Source organism: Mercenaria mercenaria, chromosome 5 (assembly GCF_021730395.1).
Source record: "Mercenaria mercenaria strain notata chromosome 5, MADL_Memer_1, whole genome shotgun sequence".
Lineage (NCBI taxonomy): Eukaryota > Metazoa > Mollusca > Bivalvia > Venerida > Veneridae > Mercenaria > Mercenaria mercenaria.
The window spans coordinates 28,450,745-28,474,483 of record NC_069365.1 but is presented as its reverse complement, the minus strand read 5'-3'; the positions used below and the strand labels follow the sequence as shown (position 1 = coordinate 28,474,483).

The window sequence follows — 23,739 nt, the reverse complement described above, 5'->3', positions numbered from 1 at the left end:
GGTAAAAGCGTGTTTTAGTTACTTAAGGTCATACTTAACGTTTCATCTAATTTGCTATTTCAAATAAATTCACAGCAAAGATTTTTGCTTAAAATCTCTCTATAATATCATAAGAAGATTTATCCTAATTTCATAAGAATATAATTATATATAAATACATATAATATGCTCGCGTGAGATGAAGATATTTTTTCCATGGGTTTAACGTCGCACCGACATCATTATTGATCATATGACAACTTTTCACATTCAATGGCGGAGAAAGACCCAAGGTGCTCTTCAATGCATTATTTCATCAGGAGCGGGCACCTGGGTAGAACCACTAACCTTCTATAAGCTATCTGGTTGGCTTCCTCACATGAAGAGTTCAACACCCCGAGTGAGGTTCGAACCTACATTGGTGAGGGGCAAGTAATTCGAAGTCAACGACCATAAGCACTCGTGCACGGAGGTCCCTTATCGACGAATATTTCTTCTTTTCAGCAGGAATATAAATGCTATGAAAGTTTTAATTGAATGACCCACAAGTGGACACCAAACATGATCGTGTTACAAACAATACATGATATGACTTAAGGTTTGAATTTAGAACGTTCAGAGGGTCAGAAGTTTAATATATATTTAAATGTTTTATATAAAACCAAATTTACTGATATATAATATTCAAAAATATAAACAAATCAAACACAAACCCGTTTGTTTTATCCTGGTCAAACATTCAAATATTGAGAATTTTACACGATAATTGAGTTGAACCAATATTTAAAACAGGATAGAGTTGTTTATATGAAGATATATGGAAAATATTAATGCGCTTCAGTCGGCAGACAAAGGTTCGGCAGTGTGCTTTTATCCGTTTAAGAATAGGCTGTCTTGTTCGTGATGGGTTTTTATGGGTTTCTATTGAAAGCAGTGTAAATGAAGAAAATATTCATTACTTTTTCGATCAATATAGTAGTAAATGGATGCCTTTAAAAAGAGTTTCGATTGTTAATGTAAAATTGCCCATTTTATACTTTAATTAAAATTTTAATAACATATACAGAAAATATCAAAAGGGTATCATCAGGGTAATATTAAAGATTATATTATAAAACGAAGATTTTTTATTTTATCTCGAGTTATTTCCTGTAAGGCATGCAACAAAAACAGTAGATAAAAAGGATTGACAGGTGAAGATTCTGCTACCTCACTTGGGTACTTGCAATGACATAAGTTAATTAGTTGATTGCATGCAAGTATTACTATTCACTATGAAATTGTATAGTAATAATAATCAACATTGGAGCAATGGTATCAATTGACTCATTTTCGCGAAAGTGTACGAGAGATCTGAGATCATTTATTCACAAAAAATAGACTTTAAAACAAAATGGCGTCGCCGAAAAAAAAATTTCAAAGTCGGCAACAAAGTCTCAAAAAGATCATCATTCACTAACAGCTAAACAGATTTTTCTGACGGTAGAGATCAAACCCGAATAAAGAAGGATAAATGCTTTTCGATTGTATTTAAGGACATTTTAAATTTAAATCAAGAACTGTATTATATCGGATTTAACATGAGCAGTTCTTTCTAAAGGTTGTACGGCACCTATCATACTTTCCTCGGAAACTCATGCTATTTGTATTGCAAGCTTCCGTAAAAATAGACATGTTCACTAACTGACTGTAAGTTTCATGCGTTTAGACGGGTATAAGCCCCTAGCACCACATGCGCAATCACGTTTCAATTTCTCCTAGTTGCAACATAGTATCTCCTAATCTCCTACCGACTGTTACACAGGACAGCAAAACCGACGGTGAAGGCTACTGAACGGTGATGTCTATGTGTACACCAACGACGACAGTACCGGTGGCGCCAGCAATAATGAGTATGATTTACACGAAATGAACAATACCCCCGGCAATAATCTACTAAAACATTGTCAGTACACCGACAACGACATCACCGACAGCAACCGTGACACCGATGACACGACTGAACAGGTGCAACAAATGCCTAGTAATCACTGAACCATAATTGTGAGATACTGTCTTCTAATTAGGAGCAAATAAGTAATTAGAAGCTACTAAGTACTACGTTGAAGTTCTGTGTCACAGTTAGGAAGTCAATCTCTTTGTCTTACGTATGAGTTACTTGCCTAAGTCTTAGTGAAGAGATACTAAGTCCTAATTTTACGCATATGGCACTTAGACGCGATTTGTGTTCCAATGCGATTTAAACCCTTCTAAACACATAAACATAACATTCAATCTTGAAATATATGTCACAAGGTTTCCATCAGTTTCAGTTAACGATGGTGATGTCGGCGTGTATACTATACTAACGATGACAGTACCGACCCAAGATGGGTCCAAATACTCAATTAACCACTTATTAGAAGCTCTTTGGGTACTGGTCACAGCATATTGTTGAGTGTGCCATAACAATTTAACAGACTTACTCTTAAGTATGCCAGTCTCCTTTAACTCTGACAGTGGCAATGTACTTTTATTACGATGTATATTGTATTTTTAAATGACATGTATTCGTGAGTTTAAACTGTATGATTTAAATCGTTATAATGATACGGCATTATCGAGATTTCATTTTAATAAATACACCAGTAATGTTTGTAGAGTGATTTATACATTAAGGTTGATCAGGTTTGTTGCAAAGAAGTTTAACTTCACATTTTGAGAAAACATTCTTGTGTGAGTGAAATCCCTTTCTTTGAAATTTGATGTTTGAAGACGGGCTCGGGAAAATGTAACAATCGAAGTGAAATGTAAATGCTGAAGTGATCACTGTCTAGTCTTATTTCTGCGGACAATGTCAGTGGAAGGTGCACAAAACGGCTGTCGCACTATACATTTGAAAATAGTACAAATAGACGGAACGGAGTTGTCTTACCTTGGCTGTAGAGCTGTCCGAACTTAATCTTCTTCAGTTCTGCAAATGAACTCGCCATCTTACTAACGTAAAAATTCTGAAACATAATAACATCTGAAATCAGCAAAGATATTCTGAAATCAGCCCATCCGGGCATTAGTTAAGAAAGGTCGGACACCCGGATAGAACCAACGGCCTTCCGCACTTCCTCGCGTCGAACCTATCAATAACTTCAACGTTTTCAGAAGTACACATATGAAATTTGATATATGTTAAAACAACTTTATTGTGAATGTCATACAGAATTTGTAATAAAATGATTTTAAGTGAACTCCCCATTTTTAAATAAACTTGTTGATTTCATTTAGGTTATGCAAGTTTTTCTAACCTAAATTACACGGAGTCTCTGCGATAAAAACAACAACAACAATAACAACAACAAAAAAAACATTTAGTGAATATAACTCGTGAACAATGGATGTTAAATTACCAGTTGCTCTATATGCATAGTACCCATTTGCCGAACTGAGCGTTGTAGGTGGAAAATGTGCGGTTGAAATAGGCAAGTATAGTTTCCCGTTTGGTTCCATGGTTCTAACACGTACAACTGCATTTTCTTTCTGGTACCAGTGGTAATACCTAACATCTTGTAGAATTAAAGGAACACTAACACTACTAGAGTGGATAAGATATTTTCACGAGGTGAAAATGGGCTCGATTATGGAGGCAGAAGACTGTGTATAATGAGAAGGTGAATCTATTATAAATTATTTGGTGTGTTAATAACCCTCTTGTTTGTACAGGCTCTACGGGTAGGGTAGTGTGTAGTATTTCTTTTTAAACAGTAAATTATGGCACCATTAACCGCGGGTGGGGGGGGGGGGGGGGGGGGCTCGAACCTCTATATGCAGCCCGTTTGGGCGTACCATGTGATGCTTTAAGCATTGGTATTCGCAATATGGGTAAAATGACCTCAAGGGGAGGGGTACGGTCATGGCTGTTTGTTAAAATAAGGCTGTTATTATAATTATTGTCATTATTATTATTATTGTTATTATTATTATTATTATTATTATTATTATTATGTACAACGCCATTGAATATATCATTGTATAAAAATAGGCGTTTAATCAAATTATTCAGTTTCAGTTTCAGTTTCCAGGTGATAAATGAGGGGCGAGGCGTTAGTCCGCCAATTTATCACACTGACCCAACATATTTCCATGGATGGTCACTAACAAACCCTATAACTGGTTTGTTTCATCGACCACTTATTTTTAGCCTAGAACGACATGAAAATCTATTGGCCATCCACAGAAGTATAGGGGGTCACCACGTGACCAGCTGTTAACCAAAGAAAATACAAGAATATTATGGGAGATAAAACCAAACCTTGTGTATAGAAAACTGAGAATATATCTAATGACTTATTTTAGAAGAAGTTTTATTCAGCTGTATTGCAACAAGCATTGAGTTGCGTTAAACGAGTTGTTAATTAAGTGTATGTTTATTTTTAAACAGAATGAAATTGATCATTCCGTAACACAGAACACGTGAGTTGTCTTTTCGTTGCAAAAAAAAATAAGAGTTGTGACATGGATGGGGGTGACCAGTAAGCTTTGATTTACAAAAGAATTCCGTGAGTAATTTTGCTTGATTCAGTTATATCATTCAGTCGTATGCATATGCATAAAATTCATGTTCCTTTCTAATTCTCAAGGCTTTAAACAAATATTATCAATTTCGTTTCAATATTTGAAGATTTTTCTCTCAAGAATATCCTTGTTTTCAACTCATGCCTTTGTTCCTTTTGTATGCGAGACTGCAATTTTGATCTTGTTTAAAGACCTGTATTAAGGTTTGTATAAGAATGACAAAATGAGATTCTAATTTCTTTAGATAAACATAATTTATTTCTTTATACATAATTACTGCGAATACCTATATCTATCGAATATTCTTTAACAAAGTGTCATTCGCATTTGATTTCTTTTATTGTAGCTGCTGTTTATATTAATCTATTTCCGCATCTCTTGTATGTGTGCATAGAAATTGTGCAAAAATTACATTTCAGATTGGTGGTACCGTAAAAATATCGTCAACAAAATGATCAGTATACACATCATGGCACTAAAACTATAAACTGGAAAATAACGATGAAAATATTACTTTCATGTGACCAAGATATAAAAGAAATTTAAATATAGCTGTTATTACATTTAAAAGGGTATTGCAAACTAATTGATCATAATTATCAACTGAGTTGCACGCTTTAAAAGGAGTCACCCTCAAAATACATAAACAATTATTTGATTCAAACATTTCTGGTATTCATTCGTACATAAAGAGCTTAAGAAGACATTCCCGTGTCAAACTATACCAAACTTAACCTTCAAACATAAGGGTCTATTACAAAACGACGGTCAATAGTCTAATGCACCATCCATTATATTCCCAACAACTAAACTATAACTAAAACATTAAATAACTTCAACACAAATCCAGTCTGGATAGGAACATGTGTAACTTCAACACGAAACCAGTCTGGATAGGAACATGTGTAACTTCAACACAAATCCAGTCTGGATAGGAACATGTGTAACTTCAACACGAGACCAGTCTGGAAAGGAACATGTGTAACTTCAACACGAAACCAGTCTGGATAGGAACATGTGGAACTTCAACACGAAACCAGTCTGGATAGGAACATGTGTATGGTTTAACCTGGAAATGTAGTAAAGTGTCCAAGTAATATTATTGTAAAACGATATGTTGTTCCAATCTGGTAACGGTTTTCATTATACAAAAAACTGTACTGGTTGGGAACTGTTTTCCGGACAGGACCAGTTTCCGGACACATGTAATCTCCGCTTTATTTTGTTGTTATTCATGTAAGTGTTTCATCTAGATCATTTAGATGTTTGTTCTTCATGTCTACAACAAACCACTATTTTATAAGGCTGTATAATGTTTGGGTTTTTGATAATAACTCACCTGCGTTTACAAAACAACTTTCTGTCATAACGTGGCATGAAGATAGCATTGCGCATGCGCAGTAGTTCACACATGCCAAGGTATCAAGTGGGGAAGAAATAATCAAACTACATAATGATTGTCTGCCGATAACATGTTCTACTTTTAATTTCACGCAAAAAGTTACGTAAGATGCAGGACTGTCGATTTTTGAAATAATTTTATTCTATATCTATTGGAATTATCAAGAATTCGTATAAGGCGAAATTCAAGTTTTTTATTGTCAATCTCGGTTTGCTTTCGTAGCTGCTATTGAACGTCGGGTTATGTTTCATGTGCAATTTTGAAGAGATGAATGATAAATAAATGTGTAGAAATAGTTTAATTACTTATTTTGATATCAAATTAACAACAAAACACCGTCAAAATATTTGTCCGGATACTGGTTTACCTGACGGGAAAAATAACTTATTTTAGTGACCCCATTTGAGGCCCCATGGAACCCACATTTTACGTCACAACGCGATGCTGATTGCAACATCGGATGTGGAAGGAGCTGAAGTTTGTGCAGTGTGGGCTTCATTTATGTCAAATATTTTTTTAGAGAATAATGGAGCCGAAATATGAAAATGTGTCCGGAAAATGGTTCCCAACCAGTATATGTTCTTGATTTACTAGTTACAGTTTTTATATATAAGGCAATAACTCCTAGAAATAAATGTGATTATAATCCGCAAATGATCCACATGCAGTCTCAATCAAAAACCACAGATAATCAAAGCCCTGAAAGGACTGATGGTCAGTGCTTATTTAGTCATATTTCGACCGATACACATGAAGAGGTCATGATTTGAATATTGTTGGTAGAGGTCCACTAGACAATGTTACATGCCAAATATCTAAGCTCTGTGCATTGTGGTTCAAGACAAGAAGAAACTAAGTTTGCCCAAGGATGGGGCCAATTTCAACCCTAACCCTACCATAAACCCTAAACCCTAACCCTAAATCATAATCCTAACGCTAGAGCGGATGATTCCGAATATTTCGAAAGTGAATATAAAGTTCATAATTATTCTAGAATCCGTTGCTGCATGTTTTTGTTGTTTAAAACAGTAGTCCTCAGTTGTACACACACTTACACAATATCAAGATTATAAAAAATAAATATGGGACTATTTTTACACGTCCAGAATATTTGTGCGATGCGGTCACATAGATAGAAGGAAAACTCAAACGACGCGAGGTTGAAACTTGGTAGTTGATTTAGAGCTATAGCCAGTTGCTAAAGCACTGGCTAAAATTCCATATACTAGTAGTATGAACAAACACCATCATCTGAAACTGAAGTGACAACTTAGAAATTGTTAAGTGTATTATAGCAGTCATTTAATCTACCAATAGCTGTTTCTTTACCAAGACACTGATATATGTCTTCAAAACACATTTATGTCTTTGTACAGTCATAGAGGGAATGATCCCCTAAACATACAAAAATACGACAGTTTTTTTCTCTCAAAAATTGTGACAAACTTCCTCCAACCAGGAAACTAGAGTGTAAAGTGCAGTGCATCTTTTGGGTATATGAATTAGTTACCCCTAGCTAACATTTATGATGGATAACACGTTTTATTCTCTTTAGTGATCTTGCTTTTGCAAGTATAGACTCTTATGATCAGCTTTGTTTTATATGATTAGAAATTAATAATGTATTATAATATTTTATATACCTTCTCAACAATCTAGAAAAAAATACAAATCTTTGAAGATTTTAGTCAATAAAATTTCACAAAGCAATATACATGTATGCCACCTTTAGTGATAGAGTTCCATGTAGATAAAGAATTCCACGATAAGACTGGTTAGATGTCGTTACAAAATGTGACCGATACTTCACAATCTGACGATAAGGCTGGTCAAATTTGGTGACAAACGAGGTCGATATTCCACAATGTGACGATAAGTCTGGTTAGATGTGTGGCAAAATGTTGCCGATATTCCACAACGTGATGAGAAGCCTAGTCAGATGTGGTAACAAAATAAGGCTGATATTACACAGTGTGACGAGAAGCTTGGTTGGATGTATTGGCAAGATATGGCCGATATTCAACAATGTGACGCAAACTCTGGTCAGATGCAGTGGCCAATATTCCACAATGTGACGAAAGGCCTAGTTAGATGTGGCGACAAAATGAGTCCAAGCAGGTTAGATGTAGTGACACAATGTGACCAATATTCCTCAATGTAACGGTAAGTTTGGTTAGAGGTAGTAACAAATTGAGGGCTAAGCCTGGTGAAATGTGTTGGCAAAATGAGGTCGATATTCAACTTTGTGACGAAAGGCCTAGTTAGATGTGGTGACAAAATGAGTTCAAGCCAATATTCCAAATGTGTGACAATCCTGGTTAGATGTGGTGACAAAATGAGGTCGATATTCAACTTTGTGACGAAATGCCTAGTTAGATGTGATTACAAAATGAGTTCAAGCCTTGTCAGATATGGTGACAAAATGCGGTCAATATTCCATAATGTGACCATAAGTATGGTTAGATGTGGTGACAAAATGAGGCCAAGTCTGGTTTGATGTGGTGACTAAATGTGGCCAATATTGCACAACCTGATGCTAAAACCTGTTTGATATGATAACAAATGAAACCAAGTTTAATTAGATGTGGTAACAAAATAAGGTTGATATTCCACAATGTGACGATAAGCCTGGTTAGATGTGGTAACAAAATGAGACCGGTATTCCACAATGTGACACAAAGTCTGATCGGATGTGGTGACAAAATGACTAAATGTGGCTGATATTCCACATCGTGACGATAAGCCTTGTTAGATGTGGTAACAAAGCGTAGTCTTCATTCCACAATAAGAAGATAAGTCTATGTGGATGTCGTGACAAAATGAAACCGAATTTCCACAATATGATGATAGGCCTGTTAACACTCGATTCGCAATTATACCTCTCCAGGTTCCCGGGACGGGCAATCTGGGCCAAAATCAGAGACCTGTATGCCATATGGAGGTGGACCAAACATGGATTTAACGATCACTCGTTTAGTGGAATTCAATATAATAAAAACGTGCATACATGTGTGAGAGTTTTGGACAAAATATTACAATGTGGATTTCATTTTCAGGAAAAAAATGGACCAGTTGTGACAAAAAGATTAACCGCGGATTACCTTTGAAGAATGTGGTCGTTTAAAAGCGATTTGAAACCTAAATTAACTGAATTAAAGTTTTGACAAGTAATGATAAAACCGATAATGAATGTTAAGGCTATGTCTGAAAATTATTATTTATATTAGACGTTTAAGTAATTTTAAGGGCGACTTTTCCCTCTTTAAAAGTGCATACTTTTTGAATAAGTGTACGTACGTTTATCTTTGGATCTGTGACGCGCTAAATATTTCATTAAAATCGATTAGCAATTTTGCAAATACTTGTTAGATACTAAATCTAATACAAATATTTAAAGTTGTTGCAATGCGTACAAATCCAGCTTATTTCGTGTCTAATTTCAATAAAAAGCACTTAAACCTTCATTTGGCGGAAACACAGGTTCCCTATACGAATAAATCAAACGCGTACATGTAATTATCAAATTCGCAATTTATATATATACATTAAGATCTTTTAACAACGAACCTGTGTTATTCAACATGTATGTATAAGTGCACTTATGAAATTGTACTTAACTAAACTTAGACTTACTTTTCTAGAACTCCATGGAAATATTCACAAGAAAATAATCACAAACATGAATTGCAATTAAAAACATTTTGAGAGATTAGACAATGTGTTTGAGTATTAAATTTTATAACCAATTAATCGGCTTAAACGTTTTAAATATCTTTTTTTAACACCAAGTTGAGAGATTATTTCACTATTTAGGATTTTAGGTCAAGACTTCTTTTTTACAGTCAAATTAAATAGCAAAAATCTTGTTACTAAAACAAAAGTGCAGCCTTCAATTTAAATTTATTCTACTGTTATACTTAAAGAAACCGAAATAGATATAACGACAGGACAGTTGCTTCACTTAGATGAAATTCCCACCAGGTTCTTTCTTTACACACGTGCACGTGAAAATCAAAGACTTAATGATATAATGATACATTAACCTTTAGCCTGCTGGCGGCTAGTGGGTCTGCCTTTGCGACCAGTGCAGACCAAGATCAGCCTGCACATCCGTGCAGTCTGATCATGGTCTGCACTGTTCGCTATTCAGTCAGTAAATTTCCAGTAAACACTCCTTTGAATGATAAGTGGTACTGCCCAAATTGAATGATGGAACAGTCCATTATAGAAATTTAGCAGGGTAAAGGTTAATGCTTATCATTCATATATACATAACAATGTACATGTATACACGAATGGGAATCTTACACCATTGAGCGGTCATTCCCAAATCCCAACACAACTTAAATCAAAGAGAGCTGGGTATCTATTTTTTTCCTTTTCAAAATTCTTTTCCAATCCGAATTTAAATACATTGTTGTATGTTATATATTTTATAGTTTTTTAAGTACTAGAGAAAACTATCACAATCATTTCCTGTATAAATGTGCGTATATACATGAGGATATGTATACGTATATTTTCTCATTTTAACAATCAAATTACAGAACTTAGAATAAAAGTGGCATATCCTCTCGGTGTACATGCTCATCAATGTTAATAAAATATACTAATTTGTCGCTTATTGTTGGACAACAGTCCGACTAGTAGCTCGTGTAAAAGATAAGAAAAAAGTCAAACATAATTATCTACTATATAATTATTTTCATTAAAAAACTTACCAATCTTACTACAGTCCTCAGTGTTTTGTTAAAGTAATAGTTACACGTTAAGTAAAAGATCCGATTACCTATCGTCAATGCCGCTCTTTATGAAATATTTCTAATTTTGTATAATTACCTTGAAAATATTTAAATAGTGTAATCCGATATTTAGGAACCTAGTTTCACTGATGTAAGTCTGTATTTCAACAAAGAAGACATAGTGATTCAATTATTCAAACAGATCAATAAATACTAGTATACATTAATTGGCTGCTAGTCTGTAAATAAATTTAATGAAATAATTGCCATAAATTATTGCTGTTTCAGAGTTTCATCTAAACTCCACATAGACCATTGCGTAATTTACATTTGATTTATTTCACATTTACGAATTGCAGTTTTATTTTGCGATCAGTATAGTTAGCAGTAGTTAGCAGTAACGCAGTTTACACTGCAGTTTTCTTTTGCGACCAGCGTGAAGTTAGCAGTAACGCAGTTACACTGCAGTTTTCTTTTGCGACCGGCGTGAAGTAAGCAGTGAAGCAGTTACATTGCAGTTTTCTTTTGCGACCAGCGTGAAGTTAGCAGTGAAGCAGTTACACTGCAGTTTTCTTTTGCGACCAGCGTGAAGTTAGCAGTAACGCAGTTACACTGCAGTTTTCTTTTGCGACCAGCGTGAAGTCAGCAGTGAAGCAGTTACGTTGCAGTTTTCTTTTGCGACTAGCGTGAATTCTGCAGTGAAGCAGTTATACTGCTGTTTTCTTTTGCGACCAGCATGAAGTTAGCAGTAACGCAGTTACACTGCTGTTTTCTTTTGCGACCAGCATGAAGTTAGCAGTAACGCAGTTACACTGCAGTTTTCTTTTGCGACCAGCATGAAGTTAGCAGTAACGCAGTTACATTGAAGTTTTCTTTTTCGACCAGCATGAAGTTAGCAGTAACGCAGTTACAGTAGATGCTCTTACTTAAAGTTAGTATTACTATTAAAATCGTACTTTTTGTCATTTTTCATGTGTCTTAAGATGGTTTCGAATCCTTGATTCTGCTGTAACTCACAGCGTTTAAGACGGCTTGAGGTTGCATTGAACCATGTGGACATATTTCTAGGATGTTTGCTTGATAAATAGTACATATTGCATTGTCGGCAGATTTTCAAGATACGCCCAAAGACAAGGTGCTTGCTAAACACAATGCATTTAACATTGCCGACGAACTTTCAGGATGTCGATGGCATATACCCAAGGAATGCCTCATTACGAACTGTGAATATGTTTTAGTCCTCAATCTCTGCTGTATTCTGCACAACAACGATGGACTCGGGTCAAGATTGTGTCCACATGGATCATAACCGGTATGAGAGAATAGAATGATGTACGAAATACAGACTTTAGGGTAGAATTGTAAGATAAAAAGTTGGATTTTAAGATGGGTGTAAATGTTCGAAGTTTCCATTGTACTATATTGGTAATCTTAACACGAAAAAAAAATTGATACTGGCCCCTGTATGGTGCATAAACTAAAAACATTTCTGTATCGTACACACGGGGAGATCGCTCGATTCAGGTCATATTTTGCTTATAATTTCCTAATTGCTCGACTGATTTTAATGAAATGAAAAGTGTCGAAGACAGGAAAATGAATGCTTCCCTCGACATAAAAGGTCTGCCTGACATCCTCAAAACTTTTCTCAAACACATCACTCAAATGTTTTGTCGGTGTTGTTGTTCCTTTTCTTTTCACAGACCAAATGAGTAAATAACGTGCATACTGGGATCTGGGCGACGTTTTTGAAGAATGTAAGAATGTGTTGTAGACGTATTTTATTCACTAAAATCTTTCAAGGTTTGCATTTGTTCTTTTATTTAGAAGGTATATAATTCTTTATATGCCATCTTAATTGCCAACAAAAACAAACAAACAGACCAGGCATTTATAGAAAATTATGTGTAAATTTAGTATAGAAGTTGGGAACAAAAACGCCAAACATGTGTCCCAAATTTTTACTGAATAAAGAAAATTTCAAGAAATTGTTGAAAATAATTCTACTAAAATGTTTGCGTTGCTTGACGTTTTAGAAGGTCTTTTATTTGCCATTAAAACGAATATGAAAAATAATGATATATATATATAATGAACGTTTGCATAATTTCCTGCTTTAGAAAGACCGAATAATACTGTTTTGATGACAAGCATTTTGAAAGACTATGGCACATTTTAGAAATGTCGATTTAGTCTACCTGTGCTTTGATATTACAGGGCTGTCGATAGTTCTAATATAAACTCCAAACATACATTTTTATGCGCCATGCACATCTTTTTCAAATGCGAAGTTTTTAATTCGGTCAGTTTAAAAGCTTCCAGCGGCAGTCCCCGTAAAACAATGTTGTGTCAAGGACAAAAACTTGAACCTTGACGACTGTTACGGTTGGTATATGTGCTAAGATAGCTTGTATTACGCGTCAGTACTGTATTTGTCGGTGGAGTGTAATGATTCTAGGGAAACAACTAGATGCAGTTGTGATTTGCCCTACAAGTGTGGTTATTGAGTTAATGCATTGATACAGTAATAGTAAACTTATTTCATAATTCAGAGTAACATAGCATAGATGTATGAAATAAGTCGTTTTACAAAAAGCGTAATCTGGTGTTACCACAACGCGCTAAACACTCGGGCTGACTTTGGTAACTGCACAAGCCAAGTGTCACGGCTGAAAGTCTGCTTCCTGTGACTCTTGTTGGCAGGAAGAACAGTTCCATAGATATCCTTCCAAGAGTTTAAAAGATACAGACTGCATAGGAAATCATCATTGAGTTAAATGGCAAAGTTGGATTGATTCTGCACACCGTCTTAACGAGATCTGCAAGTAGTCTTGATCAGTTGTAAATTCTACCAAATTTTCTTTAATATCTCAAGTGGGATTGTGGACTAGAATCCAAGGCTAAAATATTTGAATTTCCCGTTTGGTTACAATAAGATCATGTGTTCAGCTAAGCGGAATTTTTTTTATCAAAGTTCCATAAATATCCCTACAAGAGTTAAGAAGATATGAATTCGACAGGACTCATGGGCTCAAACATTTATCCTTGGGAAATGTAATTGAAACACGGGTGTTTGCACGTCATTTTGGTAAGTGGAACAATCGACCTGCACTAAAATCTTCCAGGGGTCAAAGTATGGCCAAGACAGGAATCCAAGGCACATACATTTTACCTTCAGGCACATTGGTACTGCATGACGTCCCGGCGTAGTTTCATAAATCTTGCAAGTGGTTAAGACGATATGGAACGGGCTCAATCGTTTGAACTTTACCCGGCATAATTGGAAAAAAAGCTGCAAGTAATCTCTTGACCAGATAAGCATTCAATATCCTTCATAGGGATTAAAAGAGATGCTGTCAGGGAAGACAAGACAGTGCGCTCAGCTATTTCGATGATCAATAGTGAAATAGAACATATCTGAGGAAACTAGAGCTATCTTGGTGACCTAGTTTTTTAAATGACATACATTTAATCAAGACACCACGAAAATATGACCTCAGTGTACACGAGGTTTCTCTATCACTTGACCTGGTTTAACCCAAATGACACGGTTTTAATCTTGGCATAGACTGTTGTTGGATTTAACGTTATTATGACGACTTCCCAGCTTTGATGGTGGAGAAAGACTCCAGGTGCCTCCGTATTATTTCGTCACAGATTTTATTTGAAGTCAGCGACCTTATCCACTCGGCCACGGAGGCCCCATAAATCGTAATGTGGCCCAAGGTTTTTCTAAGGTGGTATTACGTTTTGAATTTCCAAAGAATGACGGAAACAAAGAATATTCAGTTCTTTCCAAAGAAGTATTACGTTATGATTCAACTTCACGTTTTTAGAAAAGAAACCTTTATGTATAACCTATATATCAACTATGGTGGCATATTTCTGCCAACTACATCTCGAAATTTTGGATACGTGACATTTTTAAGAGAAAACTGTCTACATAAGTGGATATGTGGTTGGCAGAAATATGCCACCATACTCAACGTCGAGTTTTGGTACCTTTATTTCCAACAATAAAAACAACCGGAATTCTTACTGGACTTCATCCAACGAAATAAGACAAGAGGGGAGCGCTCACCTGAGTAATACGAGATACGTGTTTCAAATGTCAAACTGATGCTAAAATATTAAGAAACTAGGTCAGTAGGTCACGGAGTCAGTTTTAAGATCGGTGTGCAAAACTTTACAAGTCATCCAAATTTCCAAGGCTGTATCATACAAGGAACCCCCTGGGCGTGGCATATATTGACCCCAGGGTCATGATTTGTACAATCCTGGTAGAGAACCACTAGAGCATGCCACATACTAAATATCAGAGTTCTGGGCCTTATGGTTTAAGAAAATAATTTTCTAAGGGTTTTCTTCCTTTGAGTCTTTCTAAAGCATACGCTGTCCGGGGCAGGCAAACCCCATGGGATAATCTGAATATTCTTGGTAGAGGACCACTGGATGATGCTACGTACAAACTATCAAAGCCCTAGGACCTGTGGTCTTGAACAAGATTTTCAAAGTTTTTCCCTATATATACCCTGTTACCTCCAGGGCGGGGCCATATTTGATCCTAGGGGGATCATTTGAACAATCTTGGTAGACCACCACTACATGTTGCGACATACCAAATTTCAAAGCCCTACGAACTGTGGTTTTGGACAAGATTTTCAAAGTTTTCCCTATACAAGTCTATGTTAACCATGTGACCGCAGGGCAGGGCCATATTTGACCCTAGGGGGAGATAATTTGAACAATCTTGGTAGATGACCACTAGATGCTACACACCAAATATCAAAGTACTAGACCTTAATTTAGGCAAGATTTTTTCCTTTCGGTTGTTATGGCAACTAGAGTTCTGTATGGAATTCAATTTTTTAAAACATTTTTTAAAGACCATACAATGAACATCCCTAGGATTTTCATCGAAATTGGCCGAGTACTTTACGAGATGTTGATTAAAGAAAAGCGTGGACAGACGCCGGACGGGGAGCGATCACAATAGCTCACCCAGACAAAAACCCTTGTTACAATAATGCTCACATATCTAAGCTACGAGTGTCAATTGAAAACCAGTTTTCAAAATATTTTCTAGATTTCATTTTGACATTCAATTTCTGACCAGGTGTTATATAAATCAAGCTGAAAAAGTGGCATCTCGGTGTAAACAAAGGTATTCTACGATTGACAAAATATTTAACCAGAAACCAAAGTTCGCACCAACCTAGGTTTACAACGACCATTTTCTACGCCTATCACAAGGATGTTTCCTCAAAGCATTTCAGTTTGTCCTAGCTTTTGACCCAGTTCCAGACTACAATGATTTCATCAAGAAAGCGTCATAATAAAAGGTCACAGGGTTATTTGCATCATATTCCGACGTTTTAACATGCATCCTCCAATACCTATACATTCCACTAAAACATACCGCTACGGTGCCGTACCATATCAATGCAATAGCATTGCATAACCCTTCCAACAAACCCTTTTATTTTACAGATTAAATATACTGTTACATGCACGTATATTTACAAATTTCCTCATATTAGAACCACTGCTTACTCAACAACACCCTGGCGACGTGTATCTGGTACAAAATGTAGCCTCTAGATTCAAAGTTTTTCTATGGCGGCCTACTAACCGAATTCTTTTACCCCAGATGACCAAATATTAAATTTTCCCAATATTTCAGTACGGCAAACATTCCGACCAAAATCCATTGAAACTGGGCCAAATTGGCGCCCAGCATGTTTACAGTTAAATTACTGAGGAAGACAATAGCTTATCAGTACTATGTATTCGGGTGACCATGAGCTAAGAAACGTATCTTGATAACCTATGAGGAGGGGAACCTAGAACACTAATAGACACTGCAAATGTTGGTTTTTTCTCTTTATTTCGTAACTGTACATAAATTATCACTCGTTGTCAACATTAAGGGTCTGTGTGCCTGAAAAAGAAAAACATGAAGAATTAAGGAAATGTAGCTCAACTGCATTTTATATAAAACAAAACTTGTATCGCTCACCTTTTATTACTTAATTAAATTTGGAACTGTCCTAAACCTATCGCAAGCAGCCCTCTCCAATGTTATTATTTCAGTTTCTTTGGTATTATGGGGGTCCATTCAAATGTATTTTATAACAGTTTTGCTTCAGTCAAAGCTTGTATGTGTGAATGAATGGTAAGTATAGAACTTTACATACTATTCATGCAATGGCAAACCGCTGTACATCCTTTGTCCTGAATATTATACGGTCATTATTTAATTACTCGTACAAAAACTTTACATTTTGAATTCTTCTAAGTTTTAATTAAGCCACATTTTCTACTTGTTAAATGTAAGAACTTGCATTTTTGATCCCACTGCAGATCTCGCCAAACCTAGGGACTCAAATCTTAAGTTCATGACAGTAGCAACTTGTATTTGTATTATCGTAAATAGTTTCTTATCATATGTGTCTGACGTAGTTTGGCCCTGGATTCGAACTTAATGGACATTCTGACAAGAGCTGATATAGAACATGGCTTCTATCATAAACAAAGTTTTTGTACCCTTTGCTAACAACATCACTCTAAAGGACAGTTTCAACTTGTCCTAGATTATATATTATGAACAGGTAGAAAATGCCACTACTTGAGTGTAAACAATGTTTTTCTGAGATTCGATCTAGTGACCTAGTTTTACAAACTAAGCCCAGTTTCAAACTTGATCTGAATTTCTTCGTGACAAACATTCCAACATGGTCTTATGAGGGCAACGTAGAAAATGAGGCCTATAGGCCGTTAGCAACGGTATTTTTTTATATAAAGTAACCTAGTTAGACAGATGAGCCAATTTCAAAACTAATCTAGACTTCATAGAGATATATATTCTGACAAAGTTTTATCAAGATCCGGTAGAAAATGTGGCCTCAACAGTATAAACAATGTTTTTTTCTTTTATTTGACATAGTAACCTAGATTTTGACTTCTAATAACCAAGTTTTAAATTTTACCTAGATTTCGTAGACCTACATTCTGAAATATGTTAAGACCAGCCTCTAAAGTACACAAGTTTTTTTTTCTTTTTTTTCTATAATGACTAGGTGATCTAGTTTTCAACCTCAAATGACCCAACTTTACTCAGATTATAATTATAAAGACAAATATTTCAAACTTTTTTATAGATTAGGCAGAAAATGTGACCTCTGGAGTGTAAACAGTCTTCCTACCGATTGACCTAGTAACCTAGTTTTCCAAAATTAGGACAGTTAAAGTTTAAACTGTTGATGATAAATAAGACACAGGGCGACCAAAGTAATACCCAATACATGCTGTAAACATCAATGCCAGTGTGGGCACTTGTCAACCATTTCACTGACATGGGCATGAGGCATTATCAACAATTATTTATAAAGAACTTAAAAGCTAGTGTAGAAGTGAAATACATATTAACGTTGTAGGCCTAATGCCATTTGCACAATGATCAATATTTCTGCCATTTATGCAAACCTTATGGCAAACTGATGTCTTAACAGTGTTTTGTCTGATGAGACTTTGCTTTAAAATAAACTAAAATGCTAATACAGTATAAAGAAACCTAATTAGCTGCATCCCTTACCTTTAAATGATGTACAAGGAACAAATGTGACAAGTGTGTACAGTCTGTGAACAGAGTCCTCATCTTCGTTCCTCTTACGGGCCAAACGTACACGTACTCTGTATGGTACACTCCTGAAATATTTATACAAAACTTGTATTTCTACATTTTTCAATTTTTTAACTGAATTTAAAGTTCTGTCAGATGATGCAGGTGATCTAATGACTATCAGATGACTCAAATTACAAAACTATATTAGATAGCTCTCAAAGTTATTTACAATAATATCCCATCCCCAAGAATCCATCATACTGCCAATTCAAACAAGAGGGCCATGATGGCCCTAAATCGCTCACCTATTATCATTGCACTTGAGGACAAGAAGGCCCTCAGAAAAAATGTCTAAGTCCAAAGGACAGGAACGACAAAGGGAAGAAATTTAACCAAAAAGAAAAAAAAAATTCTTACAAGGTATAGATATGTCAAAATACACCTAAAAATTGAGGTACCATCCATGCTGTACCACAGAAAAGTGGTCTCGGTTTTTCCCTACAGCCAATAATAAAAAAGTTACTAAAAATAAGCCATTTATAGTAGCATAAAAGGGAAGTAATTAAAACAAAAATATTGTAAGTGAACAAAAGAAGGATCTGCCAAATAAATCTGTTGACATAAATGAAATTTCAGATCAGTATCTTCATTAGTTACGGAGATATACTCATTTTAATTTGAAATAAAGGGAGGTAATTTGAAATAAAATCAGTCCATAGTTATCTACCCTGATTGTCTGTCCAACTAATAACAAAAATGAAATTTCAAATAAGTCCTATAAGTACTTACTGATATAAATCCATTTTGATTACAATCAGGGGAGGTAATCAGATATAACATAACTCTAGAACCTACGATTGGATCTGATTTGTCATGGAATCCAGGATTTATTGTTGTTGAAGATATTTTGGAAGTTTGTATCAAATAAAACCGTAACTCTGGAACCTATGACGGAATCTGGCCAGTTCAAGAAAGGAAGCAAGATCTTGTGGTGATACAAGTTGTGTGCAAGTTTGGTTAAAATCAAATTCTAAATGAAGCTGCTATTGTGAAGACAAGGTCAAAATAGCTAATTCTGGCCCTTTCAGGGGCCATAACTCTGAAACCCATTAAGGGATCTGGCCGGTTCAAGAAAGGCATCAAGATCTTATGGTGACACAAGTTTTGTGTAAGTTTGATTAAATTCAAATCATAAATGAAGCTGCTATTGCGCAGACAAGGTCAAAATAGCTAATTCTGGCCCTTTCAGGGGCCGTAACTCTGGAACCCATAATAGAATCTGGCCGGTTCAAGAAAGGAACCGAGATCTTATGGTGACACAAGTTGTGTGCCAGTTTGGTAAAAATCAAATCATAAATAAAGCTGCTATTGTGCAGACAAGGTCAAAATAGCTAATTCTGGCCCTTTCAGGGGCCATAACTCTGAAACCCATTAAGGGATCTGGCCGGTTCAAGAAAGGCATCAAGATCTTATGGTGACACAAGTTTTGTGTAAGTTTGATTAAATTCAAATCATAAATGAAGCTGCTATTGTGCAGACAAGGTCAAAATAGCTAATTCTGGCCCTTTCAGGGGCCGTAACTCTGGAACCCATAATGGGATCTGGCCAGTTCAAGAAAGGAACCGTGATCTTATGGTAATACAAGTTGTGTGCAAGTTTAGTTAAAATAAACTCATAAATGAAACCACTATCGTGCAGACAAGAAATTGCTGACGCACGGACGGACTGACGACGGACGACAGGTGAGCTAACAAGAAAACAAGTAACTTGTAGCAAAACTGATCAACCAGGGAAACAATATCTACATCATGGCCATGTGTAATGATTGAACCATTCAGTTTCAATACCAGAATATAACATTCCTACATAAACAAGGTGGATAGACAACTTTATCTGTAATGTCAATCAACATAATCATGAAGCACACTTCCCCAGCAGGAGAAAGAATTTGTAAACTAAAACTGGTGTTTTACCTAAAACTTAATCAAAAGCCCTACAAGACAGCAAGACAATGATGACATCGTAGATTTTGATTATGTGCAGGTTCATGAAACTAAAGCTTAAGGGTATAAACCAAAGTTGAACTGAGCTTTAACTTCACAACACTGCTTTATCTCTTAATGGCTTTTCAGGAAAATTCAGGTCTTGACATTTTTCCTACACTGAATGCAGAATCTGAATATAAAACCATTATTTTTTCTAAAGTTCAGAATATGCTTAGAAAATCTGTCAAATAAAATAAGACTGGGTCATGTGCTTGATTAATCTGGTAGCCAAATTTGAAAAACTTGGACCTCACATAATGGTAGTCTATGGGAAAATCACATTTGAATTGCGATATTTTCGTAAAAAAAAAGGATGTTTTCAACAATGAAGATTTTACTGAAACTTCTCTCAGTAGTAAAGAAACATGCTCTATAATATGGTGAAATGAAATGTATGCTTGATTTTGAGAATATTTGCCCATGATTAAAGAGATAACACTTTTCAAGCTGATTAAAAGACATACTTTGGAATAATGTAAGATTTCCAACTTTTTGATGTTTTTTTATCTTTAAAAGATAGGAACTTTGTCATTACTAACCGGTGGCCTTTTGTTCATAAAATTATTTACATTTCAAGATCATGCATGAGATGCTGAGTCCAACCTTTACTTTACATTATCAAGATAAATGATGTTATTCCATTCCAGTTTATCACACTTGCAGAACTACTTGAAACTAGATTAAAATCTTTACACCAACAAAAATCTAATTCCTCCCTGAAATGACAGCTTTTGCATTTATTACAATTATAACTGCTTCAGTACCTCGGTAGTGTTTGCTTCGAGTGAAAGAAGTATGGGGTTCAATCCCTGGCCATGTCATACCAAAGACAAGAAAAATGGTACATGTAGCTCCTTTCCTTGGCACTCTGTATATAAATCATTGTACCAGGAGGTAAAAATAAGCATAGGTAAGAACCTGTTACTTGATACCTAATTAGTCACACAAAGCTTTTTTAACTGTATGTCGATTTTAATATCAGGACTTTTTGCCGAGGCATTCCCAACGCAAAAAAAGTATGGTTTTTCTCCAAATTCTGAACTTAAATTTCCTAGATGACTGTTAGCTCTAGGGTTTTTGTTTTACAGTTGTTTTGCTACTTTGTAAGCTTTCATGTGAAATAAGATTAAGTAAACAACAGTTCTTGCTGAACAGTTATTAAAAGCTACCATTCCACAAATATAAAAAAAATATCTTTATTTTATATAGACTATGATTAGAGATGGTACCTAAGGCTATGTATTCAACGACAACAACAACAACAAACCAAGTGCAAAATTGAAGTGCATATCGCTTATCTCACACATGCAATAATTTAACTAGCACCGTAAAGAAAATACGGAAACTTCTGACAGCGACATCTGGCTTCGCTGTTTTGGTGGATTAGCTAAAGAAAGGTGATTGTCAATTCTTTTTAACTAACACAACCATTTTATTTATACTAAAGAACGTCTGCATTATATTAACAAAAGTTTCTGTAACAGCAGATTCGGCAAGGTAAATGCGATTTTGCATGCCTCGGTCAATATGCAAATTATGTACATTTGTAAACACAAGGTGCGTGTCATAAAAAGTGAATAACTTCTTTCGGCACAGTTTTTGGCATGGTTTTGGTGTGACCATCAGATAGAATATACATTTTTATATCGCTCTGTTTTTAACTCATACATTTGGAGGCCTTGATTATTCTTGGCAAACAAATTTTGTAAACTGTTGAGGGATTCGATGTCGTAAAATTCGTATAGTCTATATTTTTTTCTCACGAATAATGTTGTTTTTTTTCCCTATGATCATACCATACTTGTAAATTATCAGCAGTAATAAATTAAAAAATGTTTTTAAATTAGTTTGTTTGAAAACGAAAGATAATGCTCATCTTGAAGTAAACTATAGTTCTGGGAAACACATCCGAATCTATGCATACTTTGTTCAGATAACTAAATAGTCCTAGAAGAATTATCTGTCACTGGCTTCACTTTTCCAAGTAGGCAGGGCTCGACACTAACACTGGTCCGCTGGTCCGAGGCCAGTGAAAAGCAACAAGGACCATTGAAATATTTGGAGGACCAGTAACTGTTTCATTTAAAAATGTAGGGGAAACTGCTCTTCGGACCAGTGGCCAAAAATGGTTAGTGTCTGGCCCTGGTAGGACCAAATTTTTCGGATTAAATATTGCCTTTCAGCATGAAAAAATGAAGTATGAAAGTTAAATCATTATATGATTGAGGTACTCCGGTATTAAGTTTTAAGCAGAAAGTAATATCAGATGCAATTTGAATTTTTAGGTACCATCTCTACTATGATAAATTTCAGTTTTCTTCAATTTATTGACATTTCCCAGCCAGTGTTGGTGGTATTCCCAAACTGATAGAAGAAGGGCCTGAACATATTCGATCATTGTGACATTAAATAAAGCTTGCCGCTATCTTTTTTAATTTAAGACATACCTGATTCCCTTGGACCAGATGTGTTTATTAAGACGTGTTTCTACTCGAACGTCTGGTGTGCCCATCATCTTTTCAGCAAATTTACGGATCTCCTTGATAGCTCTTGGAGCCCTCTTTTTGAATCCTCTAAAACAGAAGACCACAATACTGTTCAGTATATCACATCACAATGCCGATGAATAAACTTTGACACAAGTACAAATCGTTAAAACTTTAGGTAAGGTAAAATCTCTAATAGAATTCCATTACACTAAACTTTAAATTAAACCATGTATGAAGCAAACAAGGTCATGAAAAATATATCAAACTAATAAAATTCAAGGAAGGAAGCTGCTCCCAGATCAGACTTGGTCTGTGAAAAGTTTGCTAGAAACAGAACTGTTTCTTTATAAAACAACAGAAAAGCAATTAACAATTATAACTTTGATAAATACTGAAAATCAACATTACTGACAAAATCTCCTTCTCCATTTCATTGCATAGTTAACATTTATCATTACCGGTAAGTCTTAATAATAGGCAAAAATCAATAACTCATGTGTATACTAACATGCCAAACACCCTCTTGTGTAGGTTGATGGTACATTCTTTTGTGATGACTTCATTGAATGTGGACTTCTGTTTGCCTTTGTTATCCTTACCACCCTTACGTGGAGCCATTGTGCTGAAGAAAAAATTAAGAATATACAATACTGTGTCATGTCAACATGTTCAAAAGTGGAGGAAAATGAAGATTACTGTTAATGCTGAAATCTTTTTCACAGTTTGCATACCTCATGATACCAATGCTGAATGTTAAAATGTTACTTCTTGTTGAAATTTTACACTTCTTTGGATTTAAATTTTTAGGATTTTTTGGTGAAGTATTTACAACATGCTAATCTATACATTTATATTGAGTAATTAAATGTATAGGTAAATTCTAGTTTGTTTTAATACTTCATATTCTCAT

The 23,739-nt window shown here is 35.3% G+C and overlaps 1 protein-coding gene across 1 annotated transcript; it reads right to left on the bottom strand.

Moving 5' to 3' along the window:
- Nucleotides 1-16,539: 16,539 nt before the first annotated feature.
- On the bottom strand, nucleotides 16,540-23,485 carry LOC123556718 (60S ribosomal protein L31-like). Its single transcript, XM_045347646.2, has 4 exons — nucleotides 23,338-23,485; nucleotides 22,788-22,913; nucleotides 18,266-18,378; nucleotides 16,540-16,612 (listed from the first exon to the last, which is right to left on the bottom strand). Exons 1-4 carry the CDS (start codon nucleotides 23,445-23,447, stop codon nucleotides 16,581-16,583), a joined length of 381 nt encoding a protein of 126 aa, XP_045203581.1. The 5' UTR covers nucleotides 23,448-23,485; the 3' UTR covers nucleotides 16,540-16,580.
- Nucleotides 23,486-23,739: the final 254 nt, after the last annotated feature.